At 31.5% G+C, this 19786-nt stretch overlaps 1 protein-coding gene across 6 annotated transcripts in view; it reads left to right on the plus strand.

Moving 5' to 3' along the window:
- Nucleotides 1-19786, plus strand: part of LOC148621669 (uncharacterized) — a 42011-nt gene that overhangs the window by 5668 nt on the left and 16557 nt on the right. For 2 of the 6 annotated variants that reach the window (XM_088576284.1, XM_088576289.1), the window contains exons 3-11: nt 402-533; nt 3044-3133; nt 4776-4856; nt 8227-8313; nt 10734-10784; nt 11780-11848; nt 13727-13768; nt 14199-14231; nt 18059-18073. In XM_088576284.1, the coding sequence (XP_088432410.1) occupies nt 402-533; nt 3044-3133; nt 4776-4856; nt 8227-8313; nt 10734-10784; nt 11780-11848; nt 13727-13768; nt 14199-14231; nt 18059-18073 (600 nt within the window). The remainder of the gene's footprint in view (nt 1-401; nt 534-3043; nt 3134-4775; nt 4857-8226; nt 8314-10733; nt 10785-11779; nt 11849-13726; nt 13769-14198; nt 14232-18058; nt 18074-19786) is intronic. The other 4 variants (XM_088576285.1, XM_088576286.1, XM_088576287.1 and 1 more) reach the window with 4 other exon arrangements.

Below are 19786 nucleotides of genomic sequence, written 5' to 3' on the forward strand. Positions count from 1 at the left end.
AAGGAGAAGTGCAGAATTGAAGATATATGCACAGTTAAACTTGTCTCAATCCTAAATGAACTGGTAACCGGTCTATACCAGACATCTTCTGAAGTTCTTTAGACTTCCTACAAGTCTCTCTATATAATATTTAACAAGACGTATAACTTTTCACTATCCATCTGTTGTACAGAGACTTGGAGATGGATAGTGAATGTATATTTGATTGTAATGATATTAATTCAAAAGAACAGGTATATGATAGAGAGACTTGTAGCAAATGTTGTTTAGTTGGAGATGTTTATAAGGTATAAAGCCAAACACAATCTAAGCAAGGTCGTTTCTTTTTTCTGAAACTGCAAATGGCTCTTTGAAAAGTATTTGAAAAAGTCAATAATGATCATATTTTGACATTTTTATAGCCCCTTCCCACAGATGATGATGATGTTCCACCCCCACCAGTACCCAGCAGACCTACTCCAGGGAGACCAGCAGCTGGAGCCCCACCCTCTATACCTACTTCAAGGATGCCTCCAAAACCAGTTATGGCGAAGGTATAATGTATTTTGATATTTCCTTGCAACTTATTCAATTTCTAGCACTAATACATGATAGTAACTAATTTGAAATTCATTTACAAATGCCTTCCTATAATCTGTACATCATAACATGTAGTGTAAATGTTAAAAATTTAATGTTATAGCAAATACATGTACTATGTAAATTGTTAGACTTAAATGTATGAAATGATAAGAAGCCAAAGTAAGTATCTTTTTAACAATATACATATATTACAACAAAATGTAACTTTTAGGGAATTTTTATGCAATGTAAGAAATACTCCTTCTAAAACATACTGGTAAGTGGCATTGCAGTCTAGTTTGTGTAACATATCTACAAATGTTTGAAAAGGAAGAAAAAACATACACTTTCCTCATCTAAGGTAAAAAAACACTTCTATCAAAAGATGAGACTTTAAAAGGAATAGATTATTTCCTTCTACCTTGCTTTATAAAAATATAAAAGTTAGGCACATATAGGTAAGTAATTCTATTTTTAGGAACTATTTTGTATACAGGAGGCATAGATTGTATATTAACAGTGCTTACCATAAAACAATCATATGATATGTTAAGAATGCAAAGATGGGGAAAAAAATGGGATATGTTTGAGTAGCAATGAAACAAACACTTTATTTTTTGTAATAGTATCAGATCTTGTGTATATCTATGATACATGTATTTTAAATGCAATTTTACATTTCGAAAAGTTTTACTTCATTATATTTACACATTGTTGACAGGTGTGTGTACATTATCATATGTGCATTTATTATTTTCTATTGACATTCCTACCTATAGGCAGAAAAACTTATTTGACAGGTAGACTTGCATTGCATGTTGTTGAATTTTTGTTATTCTGTATTGTTTACCTATTCTGCTATATTTATTTTGTGCTTATAATTGGAGAATGTGATTTATAAATTTTAGTTTGCAACCATGAAAATTATGTGTTGTCAAGGTTAAAAAAGCAGAAGATGTTCCTGACTTAGTCAAGCCCTTGTTTCATAATCTGCTGTTGACAGACCTTTTAATTACCAGCAATCCATGTATATGTATGCATTTAGATCAAACCTTAATTGGCCCAGATTGTGTCTAACTTCAAATCATTAATTCATTTTTCCCACAATCCTAGGATTTATAACAATATTTGAAAGAACTGCTTGCATGTCTGACCCTTTTAGTACCTTGATATGTTGTGATCTGAGTTATTTGACTGATATTGACTTCCAGGATTAGTACCAGCCTTTTTATCTCTATGTAATATTTCAATAACTTACATGTGGAATTGCATTAAAATGTAAACTCTGTGCAAAATATTTACAAAAATGACTCCCTTTTTAATTTTCTGTTTCAGACCCTCCCCCTATTTTTGTATTATCTAAGTTCAACAGAAGTTTTTAATAAAACATGGTTTTATCAACTGCAGTGTATTAAAGGGGTTGATAAATTTGTCTTTCCCTTAGTTTTCTTTGAGCCAGGAAAGCATGATTTACCTCTCTTACTAAGGGTTAGTTTTTAATAAAAAATTAAATCCTTCTATCCATAATAATTCCAATTAGACCTCGTTTTTAGCACTTTAATTCCTTATTTAGTATATACTCGTAATATTAATTGTGCCCCTGATTCTATAGAAACAAACAAACCAATCGCTTGAGAAATATGCTGTTTCTGTATACAAATGTAATTTTATAAGATGTCAAATTTATGCATCCCCTTAGCTGAGTTTTATACATGTATTTTTAAAAGTATTTAGGCATATACACTTTGAGTGAAATGTATGAGCAGCCAATGGGTTATATCTCATGGGAAATGTAATGTGACAACATCTCCATTAATTCTAGTTTGAATTGCAACCAAAGAAATGACAAGAAGGCACTGTTCGGCTTTTAACACAGAGTAATAATACTTTTCCCCTGATAACCTGACTATTTTCGTTATCTTGTCTAATTTGTACAACTTTGCAATCACAATTTCCAGGTACATGTATATGGAACATGCAGTTTTGACAAAGTACTTATTAGCAGTTATTAAAAATTTATTTTTAGATTTGTTCCCTTATTTTGTTTAGACTTGAGCAAAGCTGAAATTAGGGTAAATTTCTCCAAGAAATGTATAAGTACCTTGTTTTATATAACATGTAACATTTTGTGGGGAATCTTAAATGATAAATAGATATGCTAATATGAATAATTATTAAAGATTCAGAAACAGTTGTAGATTGTTATATTATAGTTTGCTTATTTCATGTTGATAAACATTGAATTGAATGCTTTATGAAGAATAGGGGAACTTAAGAAAAAAAATGAAGATGAAATTTAACATTTTCATATACAGTGTAAAATGCATGATAAAAATGTTGACTATAGCACTGTGTTTTTGAATGAAAATGAAGTTGTTGCCTGTTTCACCTACTTTTGAGCAAATCATCTCTGACCATATGTCGTATAGAATGTTCATCAAGAAAAAAGAGAAATAAATAATTTTGAATTGCAACTTGTCAGAATGTTAACCATGACAACAGCGAGGATGATTACAGTTTTGATTCGGACACTTCTACCGAAAGTTATGAAGACATGGGACAAGGAGGTCCAGTAAGTTGTGAAATATGATCTATAGACCATATAATGAAAGAGATAGAGACATTAAGGCTTTACAATAGCCCTGAATATCAAAATTATTATCCCTATTGCAATGACCTTGTCTGTCAGTCAGTCAGTTTGTCAGTTACACTTTCTCTGCTTCTATGTTAGGGAATTCTTAAATATTAAATATGTTGCTTTTGCATGATGACTTTTACCTTATATGTCTCCCCTTTCCAGGTTTCCTGCTTATCTACTTCCTATTTACCATACCATTTAGTAATTTTTTAAGGTAATGCATAATGAAAATTTTTTATAACAGATTTCTCAGTTTCTATTGGAGGGAATGCTTAGAAATTTGATATTCATGTACTGCTTTTGCATGATGACTTGTACCATGGCTCCCTTTTCCAGGTTCCTCACTCATCTACTTCCTGATTAGTATATGTATGGCTTAGTATCTTTTTGGGTGGTGCCAAGAAAATTTTTGTAACAGATTTTTCTGCTTCTATTGGAGGGAATGCTTAGATATCTAGAATATTACTTTTGCATGGTGTCTTGTACCTTGTCTCTCTTTTCCAGGTTCCTCACTCACCTACTTCCTGTTTATTTTGTATGTATGGCTTAGTTTTTTAGTTATCTGACTTTCTCAGCTTCTAATGGAGGGAATGCTTAGATATCTGTTACACCAAGTATTACCTTTGTATGATGACTGTCTCCTATTCCAATTTCATTGCTCACCTTCTTTCTGTTACGGTACAACTTGCACTGTTTTATCTTTTTCCAATTTCACATAAATGGTTGAGTGGGAGTATTCTTCGCACGATGTAACATGCAGATTTTTATTTCAAGCATACATCTGCATTGTACAAGTGTATTAAGCTATAGTTTTTTTATTATGCTAAACTGAGTTAGCAATTATTGTGGATAAAGTTTACTGAAATACTTATATCATTACTTAAAATTTGAATTCTTCATTATTGGGTCAGCTAGGTCTTAATGTCCCTACCTTTTTCCTTTTTATTTGTAGCATAATATTAGAACTTGACTTATTTCCTATAGTAGCATTTTTGCATTAAATGTGTGAAATTTTACCTTCTCAGAAAAACATTATATCAAGAAATAGAAAATGAAATAAATATTTTTTTCAACCTGCACTTTTTATTTCTTCATTAAAAATTGAAGAACTAAATATGGATTTGTTTTTTTTCAATTTAGATAGGGTATGTAAGTCTTGTTCTAGTTTCATTTTCTTTACTGGAATTTACGACGTAGAATGTATTGAAAACCAAAGACTGATCAGCATTTTAATGTTTACTTCCGGATACTCAAAATGCTCTATAACAATGCAAAATCTTCTATTTTATGTTTTTTCTTAATACCTTAATCATGTAGAAAATAGATATTTGGTTTTTTTAGCAGTATTTTTTACGCAAAAAGATGTTTTGCTCTCAACACTGAACTCAACGCTCTCTAAATGACAAGTCTCCATGCTTTTGGTAGGACCCAATCTCGTGAAATCATGGGGTCACATGACGAGACTTACATACCCTATTTGTCTATCAAAAGTATTTACACATAAACAGAACATACAATTCCAATAAAGTTCAGGTACTTGTAATAACTACATTAGATTTTATGATGTATTTTGTAGCCTAAAAGAGAGCCACCTCTGCCATCAAGGGGTTATAAAGAACCAAAGGGGCCACCAGTTCCACCACCAGCCAGGAACAAGGTTACTGCTATTGTCATGGCAATATTTCTGTCCATTCTACCTGTGGATTGTGTTAACTATCACTGTTGACTCATTATAGAATGAATTTATTTACTAATTTATCTCACTCTGCTGTAAAAACATCAATATTATGCATGTTAGTTTCTATGATAGGGCTTTTCAGTCATAGATCTATCTCTCTGCCCTTGATGGGAATTCTAAAATGATTTTGGTATGAAATATGCATTAAAAACTATTAATTTTAAATCTTAGGGCCATCTTTTCCCTCTTTTAAGGTTATCTCACTGTCTGGTTAACCATTGTCATTGACTTTTTAGTATAATAAAATCAAACTGGTACCTACCTAATTTTTTTCTGGCTTGTTTAAAAGTACCTTTAAAATACATTTTTTGGGGAATAAAAAGTCTTTCAATATTTGATAAAAAATGGCATTGAAACCAGTAATTTGACTTGTAATGGCCATATTTTCAAGTGCTGTTCTGTTTCATTTTAATAATGCTTGTTCATGTCTTTCAATTTCTATATTGACAATCCCAGGTTTTATGCTGAGCTATAAGAGAATGCTTCATGAAAAACATGTGAGAAAGTACAATTATTTCACTATTCACATCATATTGATGTTAAATTGATATTGAATATTGTTATTTACTGGTATGCCTTAATTTCGTAATGGTTTGTTTTAATCTTAAGCACAAGAAAACAATCATGAAAACAATTCCTCTCAAGATTTGCAAACATTTCTCACTGATATGCAGAACTACATATCTAATTGAAAGGAGTTTTAACTGGCATTATTTTCTCTTTGTTTTATTTTTGGCATATCTGTCTGCTGCTCTGTTTTCTTTCCACATCATTTTGGAACTACTTTTCATTAACATGAATTGTAAATGTATGTGTTATTTCAGTGTTTAATTTTTGTAACCCTTCTAACAAGTAAAATACTTGCACATTTTTTGCAATTTTAAAGCGGTAGCTATCCAAGACTGTAAAACTAAAAGCCTTTCAGTATTTAATTATTTCATATACTGAGTGATTACTCAATGATAAATGCATTTAGTATATTTAAACACAAATTTCGTAAGTTAATATTGCAGTCTCAAAATACTTTGAGACTATGAGTGTTTTTAATTTTACATTGTGGTACAAAATGTAAGCCCATCTTACACCCCCTTTGCAAAAGTCATCTTTCGTGAGAAAAGGTATCTTGCATCAGCGAAACAAGGCTAGAAAAATCTTTACTTTTTTTTTCTTTTTTGACTTTTTTTTACCCCAGCATTTATCAAGAAAAAAATTTGCTTCTATATGTACAGAGATTATAACATACAGAAAAAAATCCCATCTTTAAAGAGAAGATAACTTTGCAAAAGGGAGATAAACCTGCACACTACTAGTAGGGAAGAGAAAAGGCAGACATGGATTCCTAGGTAGGGGAATGTAATCCCCCCCCCCCCAAAAAAAAAAAAAAAAAAAGTAAAGTAAAAAATAATAAATAAAAATAAAATGAATAACACAATTATTTTTGTTGAAATCTTGATTTTTCACAAATTATATCCGTTAAATTTATAATTGGTATAATTGACACCCCTATTCATGAAATCTAGAATCTGTACCTGGAAGGCATGGCAAGTGCATTTATAAAAATTAGTAGTGCCATAGTCAGAGCACATTTAGAATCCAATGTGTTTTACTGAAAATAATTTTTTTGTTTATTCTGTAAGGGATAAAAAATGGTAATTTTTCAATTGGCTAATGCTAAACAGAAAATTTATTTGATGTGTTGTTATTTTAATAAATAAAACAACAGCATATTATCAAAGTCTTTGGAAACTATAAATTGTTTACAGTAACCATCTTACTAGAAGTTGGGTGAAATAAGTACCATGAATGACTATACTAAAAATAACAAGGATGAAGTGTTATTTATTTATTTTGACACATACTTTTCCAGTGGTAAAATTATTATGAATATATTTATACAATTCCTTAAAGTAAGGAATGTTTCAGGACTTATTCCAACTTGAAGAGGGACTTCCAAAAAATTGAAAAAATGAGGCATTGATTGCATTGTCACTTTAAGTTGTAACAGAAATTCCTAAAAAAATATTATGTTACCAGACTCTTTATAGGTAATATTTAGGATTTCTTGTAAATATGTCATTAACAAGGGAAAGAGTTCTCTTATCCCATAATTATTGCAAAATTAAAGTAATGGTTTAAAGAACAGACACATAGGGGTAGTTTTTTTACATATTGGCTGGATATGCTGTCCCCATTTTGCCTGAGTGTGGATATCCATTATGTTAAATGAAATTTTGTTGTATTTTTTGGACAGTATATGTTTTGTTATTCCTGTAAAGAATGCTTTGTAGTAATATATGTATTGGTGTTGGGTTATGAAGTTATTGTAACTATGTGTAGTGATATTATATAGTGGCTCAGTGGCTATATGCTTGTTGTATTTATTTACTATAGTGCAAGAACTTTTATTGTGGGTACCAAATTTTGTGGTTTAGGGAAGAAACCATGTCAGTCTGTAGGTACTTGAAATTGTTGATATGAAAACCATATCATACAAAAGAATGAAAATTTCCCTTTCATGGGAAACCAATTTTATGGTCTTCCAACTAAACAAAAACTACAAAAAATAGTACCCCGTGAACAATGATACTTTTACATTATATGATTCGGGTTAAACTTTGTATTATGCCCTATATATGGCTTGAAGAAAGCTCATTATTTAGTCAGCACTTATTTCGTAATCTGAAATATTGTTAAGGCCTGTGGTCCATATTGATTTTTTCTGTTATAAAAGTTGTATATGTATTAAATATAACATATTTCTACATGTTTATGAATTGTTTTACTATAAATACACTTCACTCAAGAATGTTCACATTTTGTTAACAAAGTCAATTAATTACTATGAACTTCTGTCATATTTCTAGGTTAAGACATAATGAAATGTTTTTTTTTCCAGATAATTGAAATCTTTCAGTGTTTTTGTATTGCATCCATTGCTCAGTTCTCACAAGAACTATGTAAGAAAATCCCTGATGTTGTATCTTAGTTCTTTATAATTAATTTCTACTTGTATTTAACATAATTGAATTTATCTCTATGTCTACTTGCTGTAAAGTGTACAGAGAGTTTATTTCAATTTTCAAATATGTTAAGGTGAGGACTTGATCAGCTGCTTGTCTCTCATAGAAAAAAACCATTTCTAATACAGGTAGGATATTTTGAAAGAATATTTTTCTTGCAGTTGGCAGAATAATTCTAGGAAAAAAATGTTTGTATGTGATGTTATCAAAGAAATGCAGTAAACTGAAAATACAAAGGAATTTTTTAAAATTATTTTGTCTATTTTCAGCCAGCAGCACCTCCGGAGGACTTTTATGATGATGGAGAAGGGGGTGATATATATGATGAGGCTGAGATGGGAAAAGCTGAGAGTGAGGTATATTTCTGAATTAGTCAATACAATATGTTAAGATAAGGTTTAGATCATTAATCTTGGTTTATACATATTAATTTTTGTAAAAATCATTGTTATGTTGCCATCACCACCATGAGAACAGACTTTAAAAATATTGTTTCCTTTTTTAGCTCACCTGGCCAAAGGCCATGTTCGCTATTGCCATCACTTGGTGTCTGTCATCATTGTCGTCATTATCATCATTGTCTTCCATCGTAATTAATGATTTTTTGAAACTCTTCTCCTCTTACACTACTTGGATCAATGGAAACAAATCTTGGTATGTGTGTGTTAGTTGGGGTATCCTGCAGTAGAACCGATGTGGGGATTTTTGATCCATTGAAAAACATTGCCGCCATTATTAAAAATAGAACATAGGGTTTTTTTTCATATATCTCAAAAACTGTTAGGTTGAGCCAAATTTTGATTGGGATTAAAGCATTCAGCATAATGAGATCTATCTGCGTTTAAATTTTTGTTTTTATCTGTTAAGACATGTTGGAGTTATTGCCTTTTTTTCTCTTCAAAAATCTTCTCTTCTGAGACTGCTTGACCAATTGGAACCAAATTTGATATGAATGTTCCGTAGGATATTTTTCATAGCACCGGTTTAGGGAATTTTGATCTGTTGAAAAACATGGCCACTGTTTCTAAAAACAGAACAAAGGGGTCAGTCAGAAGTTTTTCTCATATTATATCTCCAAATGATTCTTTCAATTGCTGAAATGATCCTTATTATAAGGCCTACAAAAGTCTCTGAGGGGTCAAAGTTATCAGATGACTCCTTGTAAGAGTTATTGCCCCTGAAAGGTAAAAAATGCCTTTTTTTTTTTTTTTTTACAATTTTCAGCCAATACCTTGTGAACTATTATAGATAAAATGAAACTTCTTATAACCAGGTGAGAGATTCAGGCTCCTGAGAGCCTCTTGTTCTTTTTCACCTAGATTTGACATCAACAGGTGTTTATAGAAAAGCAGAGGATGCTTACCCAACCAGTGCACTTGATCTGTACTCCCAGTTTCAAGTGGAGTCCAGGTTTTCATTTATTCATTTGGTTTTGTGTGTATTCTTTTAGTTTATTTGTGTTACCAGTATTTATGGTATCTTTTGTCTGTTTTCTTCTTTGAGCCTTTGTTCCTGGATCATGAACCTCCTCTTATTCATTCTAATTGTGGTCTCTTAGCTTTCACCTTTAGTATTGTTCCATCATAGAAACAGCTAGGAGATAATACATGCTTGTCTTTCCAAAACTTTGATAAATACAGTAAAACCAATATAAACCCTGAATAATCTGAAAACCTGTCTAAATCAGGCAATTAAAGTTCTTTATATCAGTTTAAATATATTTAGAACCTTGGTAAACAGAACATGTGTCTCAACCGAACCAGTTTTAAAGTTTGGTTTAGACAGGTTTCACTGTAACTAAAATGATATTACATATGATTAGGATATAACTTTTTGTATGTTTAAATTGGTCTTTACCTGGTATGGCAGTTAACTGCTTGTAGTCCTTTATTCTTTTGTATAAGGTATAATCAGTTTCTGTTTTAGCAAGGGACTCACACCTTTTTGAACTGATTTTTAGGTGTGTTTAACTGTGTAATATTTTTTCCACAGTGGCCAGATTTAAAAGGGAGAGATTGTGATCATGCCAAAGGACTTTAACCTGGCCACATTTTTTCCTGACTTGTCCAACATAGTGGGTTTTATAGGTCTAGGCCAACTGCATTTAAACTGGTAGTTACTTTCTGTTGAGAACACAAAAGATCTTTGTAACTTGGGAAAATATTTATATATGGCATTCCATATTAGAAATATATTGTAACTCAATAATTTCAGACATATCATGATTTATGATTTATATTTCAAACGGTATCTTACTGCTGTATAAATGCATTTTTGTTTGGGCTGTTTATACTGATGAACAGTATTAGTTTAAGGTAATAAAGAATGGAAAGAATTGAAATTGAAAGTCAGGAATTCAAAGTCAGGAATATCTGGCCTCTGTATGTATTGTTTAGCTGTCACTTTCAGTTTAATTTATGTTGCTGAAGTATATAGGCAAGTATTTTGCTGTACCTGTCTATAATGTTGTTTGTTGGCCAGCTGCAGCCTACCCTGTGGTGTGAGGGTCTTCACATTATTCATTGAAGATGCCCCATGGATTTTTTTTGCAAGAAAAGTTAATAAATTATTTGTTTGAATAAAAAGTACCATGACCATTCATTATTATATTTTTGAGTGTTTTTTTTATGTTTTAACATGTAAAATTATAACAGTTATGAAAATTTATCATGTTAGAAAGTGATTACAATGGTGCCTTATACAAATAGTAGACCAATCAGAATGTCATACAAAAATTTATGTAAATGAAATTAAAACTGTTGTTCTCTACTTTTAGGAGGAAGATGAGGGTGAAACTTATGATGACATGGAGGTAGCTGCAGAGGAGGTGAGATATCTACGTTATGTAGTGGTTTTTATAGAGTTTTGTGTAACGGAAGTGTAATCTTTGTATGAGTCTATAGATGAATGTACTCATGTTAATTAAATTACTCAGAATAAGTGATTTAGCATATTAAACAAATCTACTAAGAACAGGGTTGTATTAAAATGATCTTTCAATGTGTGTTATTAGTATGAAGTCTAATACTGTGAAATATGTCTAAACAAAACCCTGAACATTTCCAAAAAATGTCTAAAATGAACCCTGAACATTTACAAACCTGTCTAAACCAAACACTTTGTATAGTCCCTTTACATCATTTAAAATATATTTTGAACATTGATAAACCAAACAGCTATCTTAACTGAACAATTTTTTAAAGTTCGAAAGGGGTTAGGTTCAGATAGATTTCACTGTATTACTCAAAATGAAGTGTCATATTTAAAAAATGGCTAGGAACAAGGTTGTACTCAAATGACCTTTTGTCCTTGAATGTACTTCAAAAATGCAAAATTAAAAATACTGGTAAAGAATAAGACTTCAGTAACAGTATGGTTTACTTCCATCCTTTGTAGTGAAGAAACTTTTGCATGGGTTCTGATTAACAGTTCAGTTCTTTATAACAAATAGTATTGATAGAAAGTCTTTTTTCATGTATTTACAGTCAAATCTATTTTAAGTGATCATTCAGTGGAAAGCAAAACCTTTGTCACATTGGACATATGGTCTTTATGTACATGTTAAGAAGACTGCACTATATAAGGATATTTCAATCGTAGTCATGTAAGATAGATCGTTATATTGATTGTCACTGAGATAAATTTGACTACAGTTGAATGTGTATGGATGTTAGGTCTGTCAAGTCTCATGTGACTTTCATGGGATGGCAAATTGATTCTAAATTTGGGAACATTTCCAAATCTCCCGAATGATGCTTTTTAAACTTGACAGCCTTGCTAGGTATGTATTCTCATTTCTACTGCATGTTATTTTAAATGTAGCCACTGCAAGAGGAGTATGCAGAGTGTGACATAGATATACCCAGTAGATCATCAAAACAAGAAGAAGAGGTGATAAATACTAAATCAACTTCATTTTAATATCCAATATTCTTAATGAGTGTTTTGTTTGAAAGTTCCAAATAGACAAGCAATTATTTATTGCTTTAAGTCTGGTTTTGTAAAATTCAATTTTAATTTTTCTCAAAATTCTTTTCTCAACTATATTTTCACTAATTAGATAACTGAATCTGAAAATCTTATCTGACATTTTGTAACTCCTTTTTTGACATACATATTTCTCTCTCTGAATTTTAGTGAGTAATTAAGTATACATGCACCAGGGGGGTGTTTTAAAAAAAAAATGTTCCTGAGGGATCTCGTTCCACTACATATATTCAATGTATTCTTTAATATTCATAGGAGAAACTGATTCATCTTTAGTCAAGTCTTGTCATGAAGTTTGAAGTAGCACTCCAGCTAAGAATCATGCAAAATGTGATTCATGGGTAAAAAGTCTACATATTTTTATTTTTGATATTTTGTTTGAAATGTCATAGTAAACAGAAATAAACATGTGGTTTTTCATATAACCTGTGCTCTTAGGAGATAAAAATTATATAGAATGCACTGTAGATTTTAAAATTAAGGAAGATAACTCTGTAAATGGCGCTCAAATACAATAGAATCTATTGTATTTTCAATGTCGATTACCTCCTAAGAGCAGGCAGATTTGAATGAATAATTACACATTTCATAATATAGACCCATAAAACAACTTAATTACAAAAATGAAAATATGTAGCCAGTTTTGGGGTGTATCACATTTTTCAGATTTTGCATGATTCTTACAAAGACAGCTAATTAAAATATTTAGATAGTATGATCTAAGATTTAATTTACTCTCTCTGAAAATTTTTTAAACTATAGTTATTTGAAGAAGAATCTGTGCTTATAATATGGTTGTTGCTTACATAATTAGTTTCTTAGATATTAAAACTTTTAATTGTTGGCTAAGATCTACAAAACATTTACTGCATATACTATTTCGAGTTGCAGTCCTTTTATTTTGTCAAATGCTAGTAATTACAGAAACTTAAAAGTAATCAAGGGTACCAAGTAAAAATCAAAAGAATATAGGATAAAGACTAAACAGGAAAAATAGACACACACAACAAAGAACATAAAATAACCAAAAAAAAAACATTTATATAGAAACAATAGCAAATAAGCAACCCAGACTCCACTTAAAACTGGGAGCATGGACCAGGTGCAGAGGTTGGGTAAACCTCCTCTACTTTTCTAAAAGCACCTGCTGAATTGCTCATAAAATGTCACATCTAGGGTAGGCAAAAGAGTAAAGGAAAACTATGGCAATACAATGTATATTTTACAACACAAACAATGATATTACGCAGGAGACTGTTTGTTTTTCATAACTGTTAATCCTCCCACATTAAGGAGGAGACTCCCACTAAATCAAAGAATAAAATAATTCTAATCTCCTACATAAAATGCTAGATTTGTGGGAGTTTTTTCTTCTGTGAATAATACTGAATAATTAAGTTTTTACATAAAAAAAAATGCTTTTATGTAAAATCTTTTACATGAAACAGTTGTAATGGGAGAGATTCTCCCACATGAAATGTTCCAAAGGTTTACAGGTATGGTCTTTTCTTGATGAAATGACAATCAACCATTGAACTGCTTCAGGTTGTTAATTTAATGATTCAGAAGGAAATTCCAAATTTTTTATTAGACATGGATATCCATACCTATGGAATTAATCATCAGTTGAGTTGTCTAATAGAAAGTCAATTGCTCACTTGACTACTCAAGAAAGTTCTTTGGTGATTTATATTTCGAACTATATTCCCTAAATACTGTCATTGTATGCATTGTATTTTTTTCACTGCTGTTGGGTGTTCAACAAAATATTATTTGTTGTAGTTTGTCCAAGAAAGTTATGATGAGTTCCAAGGAGTGGCAGAGGTATATTATAATTTTATAACTCATTTAAAGAATTTAATTCAGTGCTTTGATAAATGAATGTTTACTAGTTTGGACAAAGAAATTCAACTTAAGAAAAAAAAATTATGTTGTTAGGTGATCAAATAATTGTAAGATTTTTTTGCTACTGGGCTTATATTGAGTTTGCATTCAGAAATGACATACTATGAAAGTATTGTTATTTGTGCGGTTCCAGTTTTCGTGGTTTCATGGGTTTGGTAAACCATGAAATTTGGTCCCCAAGGTAAAGGAGTTAACAAATCCACAAATTCAAGAAACTACGAACTGATAATTTTCCCTAAACCACAAAAGTTGGTACCCACAAAAAGTATTTTTTAGATTAGAGCTTTGTACTAAGGAATGAAGTGCCTGTAGATAAAAGTATTTGGACCATTCATTTATTCTATTTTAGGATATGTATGAAGTTGAGGAACAACAAGAAGAGGTAAAATTCTAATATAAACTCCAGCTAAGGCAGTTTATGGCATTTGCACTTGTTACAGAGGCATTTTTAATAGGCAGTCTCAAGTAATTTAGCAGCTCTAATTAAGTCGCTGCCTCTAAAAGTGGTGGTCTCCCTATAGTGATCACTATATCAGTTTTTTGTCTTTCGATATAGGCTTTTGATATTTTGCATGTTTGTAGATCACCTAAAGACTGTGTCACGTACCCATGACCTTTAACTTTGACCTCAAGGTCAAATTCCTGTTTTTCACTCACAAACTTGTGTTCAGGCTGAAACTTTTTTGTCATTTGATGTGGGCTTTTGATATTTGGCATGTGGGTAGATCATGTAAAGATAATGTGTCACATACCTTGGAGAGAGGCCTTTGACCTTGAACCTTGACTTCATGGTCAAATTCCTTATTTTTCGTTGACATACTCTTTTGTCAAGGCTGTAACTTTTTAGCTCACCTGGCCATAGGCCATCTGAACTATTGCCATCACTTGGTGTCAGTCATCGACGTGGTAGTAATGTCATCGTTATTAACAATATCTTCAAACATCATCTCCTCTGAAACTTCTGAATAGATTCACATGAAACTTATAATAATTGTTCCTTAGAGTATCTTTCACAAAGTGATTGTTTGGGTTTGTGATCAGTTAAAAAACATGGCTGCCTTTACTAAAAATAGAACATAGGGATCAGACAGCAGATATTTGCATATATCTCCAAAACCTTTAGGTTAAGCCAAATATTGACTGGGTAAAAGTATTCAGCATGATGAGATCTACCTATGGTCAAAATTTTGGTGAAAATCTGTTGACCCATGTTAGAGTTATTGCCCTTTGTGGACGTTTTTTGCTGTTTTTGCTGTTTTTACTTTCAAAACTCTTCTTCTGATAAACTACTACACAGAATTCAATGGAAGTTGGAATTTTGTTTATTAGGGTATCCTTAACAAAATGAGCATTTGGATTTTGATTTGTTAAAAAACATGGCCGCCATTACTAAAGATAGAACAGTGGTCCGACCACAGTTTTTTGTGTATATCTCCAAAACCATTAGGTTTAACAAAATTCTGGTATAGATAAAAGTATTCAGCATGATGAGATCTATCAGTGGTCAAATTTTGGTGAGAATTTGTTGACCCATATTGGAGCTATTGTCCTTTTTGGACGTTTTTTGCTGTTTTTGATGTTATTACTTTCAAAAATCTTCTGATAAACTACTACACAGAATTCAATGGAAGTTGGAATTTTGTTTATTAGGGTATCCTTAACAAAATGAGCATTTGGATTTTGATTTGTTAAAAAACATGGCCGCCATTACTAAAGATAGAACAGTGGTCCGACCACAGTTTTTTGTGTATATCTCCAAAACCATTAGGTTTAACAAAATTCTGGTATAGATAAAAGTATTCAGCATGATGAGATCTATCAGTGGTCAAATTTTGGTGAGAATTTGTTGACCCATATTGGAGCTATTGTCCTTTTTGGACGTTTTTTGCTGTTTTTGATGTTATTACTTTCAAAAATCTTCTCAGAAACTACTACACAGAATTCAATGGAAGTTGGTAATTTTGTTTTTTTAGTTATCCTGCACAAAATGATTGTTTGGATTTTTGATTGGTTAAAAAACAGTCATCATTACTAAAAATAGAACATAGGGGTCTTACAGTGGTTTTGTGCATATATCTCCAAAACCTTTAGGTTTAGCTAATATCTTTCAATTGCTGAAATGATCCTTATTATAAGGTCTACAAAAGAATCTGAGGGATTATAGTTGTCAGATGACTCCATCTAAGAGTTATTGCCCTTGAGTGGAGAAAAATGACAGGTTTTTTTTTCTTTACAGTTTTCAGCTAATATCTTGAAAACTATGATAGACTTTCTATTGCTGAAAAGATTCTTATTATAAGGCCTACAAAAGTCTCCAAGGGTCAAAGTTGTCAGACGACTATGTAAAAGTTATGGCCCTTGTAAGGCAAAAATGATGTTTTTAGCAGTTTTCAGCCAATATCTTGAAAACTATAATAGATAGAATGAAACTTTCAGTTGATGAAATGATCCTTATGATAACTTCTAGCAAAGTCTTCATGGAGTCAAAATTGTCGGACAACTTCTTGTAAGAGTTATTGTCCTTGAAAGGTGAAAATTTAACCAGGTGAGTGATTCAGGCTCCTGGGAGCCTCTTGTTTGTCTTTTGATGTGGGCTTTTGATTTTTTGCATGTGGGTTGATCACTTGAAATAAATAAGTATATATGACTTAATTGCCATGGCAGGGCCCACAGAGATAGATTCCATTTCAACGATTTTAACACAAAGACTACTCCTGTAGACTTTTGTATCAATCTAAAGTTTGAGATCAGTTTTTGTCTTTACTGCAATAAATGTTGTGGAAGCTTAGACTAAGGTATTACTTTTCCGGGGTCGCATTGGCATCAGCTTCAATGTTTAGATTTAGTGTGAAGATTTCTGATTAGGTCAGTTTAATATGAACCACTTACCGGTATGTAAGGTCAATCATATTTGGTATGCAGTTGCATTAGCATCACTGTATTTTGAAATTTTATGTTACTAAAACATCACTTTTTCACAGTTCCATATATGTAAACAAAAAAGTATACTGGAGGAATCTGTGCAGTTTGGTGGTGTCAAATGGTTTTATGGATTTGATAAATTGTCCATAATATATTAAATTAGTAACAATGTCACTATTTGATTACAATGTCAATATGCAACAGGCAAGACATGTCTCTGTGATAACAATTTATTTAATGATTTACTTTAATTTTTGACTAGGTTATGCAAAATAACCAACTTTGAGGCGGTTTACACTTCATGAACCCCAAAGTGGTTTGTGAACAAGTGTAAACTGCCCCAAGGTTGGTTATGTGAGCATATCTCAGTAGAAAATTGGAAAACAATCCTTATGGTTTAATTTCTAATTGGTTGAAGTTAACATTAGGATTTGTCCCTTCATCAAAGCCTTATTCAGTTTGGAACTATTTGAATTGCGGACTGTTGCAAAAAAAAACAACACTTTTTTAAAATGAGTGATTGTTTCCTGACGTGATATAAAGTACTGGGTATTATTACACTAACCTACACAATATCCACCAAATTATGATGGCTCTGCAGTTTTGAGAATTTCTATTGCCTATTGAACTAAAGGGGTTTCACTTGAACTAATCACATTTCCTGCAAATTGCAGGAATAAAACTTAAGGTTACTTAAACATGCTAGTGGTTCTTTGTCGAGTTGTGACAAATGCATGTGATAAATGAAACAGATATGACCTCTATTAGAATTCACAGGAACAAGAAATTGACTTTTGAATTGATTTTTTTTATACAGTGAAACCTGTCAATTTCTTCAGTTAAGATTTCTGTTTGGTTTACCAAGGTTCAAAATACACTTTAATTGTTATAAAGGGGTTTTTAAAAGTATCTGGTTAAGATGTTTTTTTTTGTATTATTCAGGTTTCAGTTAAGATAGGTTCTACTGTAGTACAGTGAAACTCAAACTTTGAATAAATCAGACACCTGTCTCAACCAGACAACTTCTCAAGTCCCTTGCTGATAAGTTCCAATGCATTTTGATTCTCTTTAAATCCAACAAGTGCTAACCAAATAAAAACTTCAGTACAAAAATGGGTTGGTTTAAGGAGGTTTTTACTGTACTGGTAATTTGCATTTTTAAAGAGAAAAAACAAGAAACATGTTTTGGCAATAATTACATATACTAGGAGTGTGATTCAGAACATACAGAAAATACAATTTGGTCAAAATATGACAAGGACATTTGTACTTATTATTTATTACTAGGATAGTCAGCTTATGGTAAGTGTAATTTGAATGTGTTGATGTTATATTATACATCAATTTATACAGTGTGTTATAGAATTAATAGAATAGGAAATTGCACATTTATGTCCTGTTTTGAACTTTATGCTTTTAGAAATTGATAAATAATACACTATTTGGTCGCTAACTAACTTTTTAGCTCACTTGGCCGAAGGCCATGTGAACTGTTGCCTTCACTTGGTGTCCGTCGTCGTTGTTGTCCGTTAACAATTTTTAAAAAATCTTCTCCTCTGAAACTACTGAGAGGAATTATATGAAACTTTGCACAGATGTTCGATAGGGTATCTTGCACAAAATTTATGTTTAGATTTTTGATCCGTCAAAAAACATTGCAACCAATACTTAAAATAGAACATAGGGGTCAGACTGTAGTTTTTAGCATAGTCTCCAAAACCGTTAGGTTTAGCCAAATTCTTACTGCAGGTAAAAGTGTTCAACATGATGAGATCTATTTGTGATCAAGTTTTCATTTTTATCTGTTAAGCCATGTATTGATCCTTATGAAAAGTCCTACCAAAGTCTTCTTTGGTCAGAATTCAGGGTTTGAAGATTCCTAAAGCCTGACACCTAGGACTAGAAATATTGAATCTTGGACTTGCTGTTTTTCAGTGAAATAAATCCGTCGGACATGGCAAATTTTTTTATCTATATCATGACCTATAAATACTTATAATTGAATTTTAAGAATGGGTATTGACTTGGTTGATCTAATTGATAAGTCATTCTAGTCCGAAATCACACTTGCGCGTGATCAGACACATTTTTTTGACATATTTCAAATTTTATTAATCAAGCGCTGGAATGATAAAGATCAACTTTTATTGATAAACTTTTTAGGAGTATATCGTTGTTCAATTACAATTTCACGGTAAAAAAAAATGCAGAAACGGAAAGCTGATGACAAGGCATCAGACCGGGAGTCAGAATCACCTGATACTGTGTCTTCTTCCTTGCAAACACAGACATATACATAAGAATATCAGATAACAAAATTGCATTTATATATCTTACGATTGGGACTTGATAAAACATTGTTCGGCTTAGTGTACAAAAAATGAAAAAGTCCAGGGCTTGGGTCTTCCCGAAAAAATTTTCAATCCCTGAAATTATTAGTAAACCTCTTGTTAAATTTATTGCCATTGAAAGACAAAATTTAACCAGGTGAGCAATTCAGGCTCCTGGGAGCCTCTTGTTTTTGTTTTATCTTTGAAACCTTGATTTACATCATAAATGTTATAATGTATAATTTGAGTCCCTTACATGTATCTACAACAAGTTGTAGATAAGGATTCTGTCTATCAGTTTTTTAAAGCATAATTTAAATAAGTACAGGATATGTTTGGTTACAATATCTTATAACAATGAGTTACAGTCCTAGTGTGGGTTACAAAGTAAGTTAGAATGAGGTACTAATTTTCAATTTATTTTTATTTTACATTATTAGACATTTTATCCCTTTTCGTATGAAGAGTAACTTTGCTTGTTTGATCACATCCAATATTTTTTTAGCTGGTAATGGATATTATATCATATTAGCACTACACTCAGAATGCTTATTTATAGTAGAGAAAGAAACTTATTTATAGTAGAGAAAGAAATAGCATCTCATATTTTGTTAGGGTCTGCCCTCATTAATTTTTTTTTTCTGAAAATTTCTAAAATTTACTACTGGGAGGGACTCAAAATCAA

Source organism: Perna viridis, chromosome 3, assembly GCF_037379345.1.
Source record: "Perna viridis isolate PV_CMFRI_1.1 ecotype Kerala chromosome 3, ASM3737934v1, whole genome shotgun sequence".
NCBI classification, from domain to species: Eukaryota; Metazoa; Mollusca; class Bivalvia; order Mytilida; family Mytilidae; genus Perna; species Perna viridis.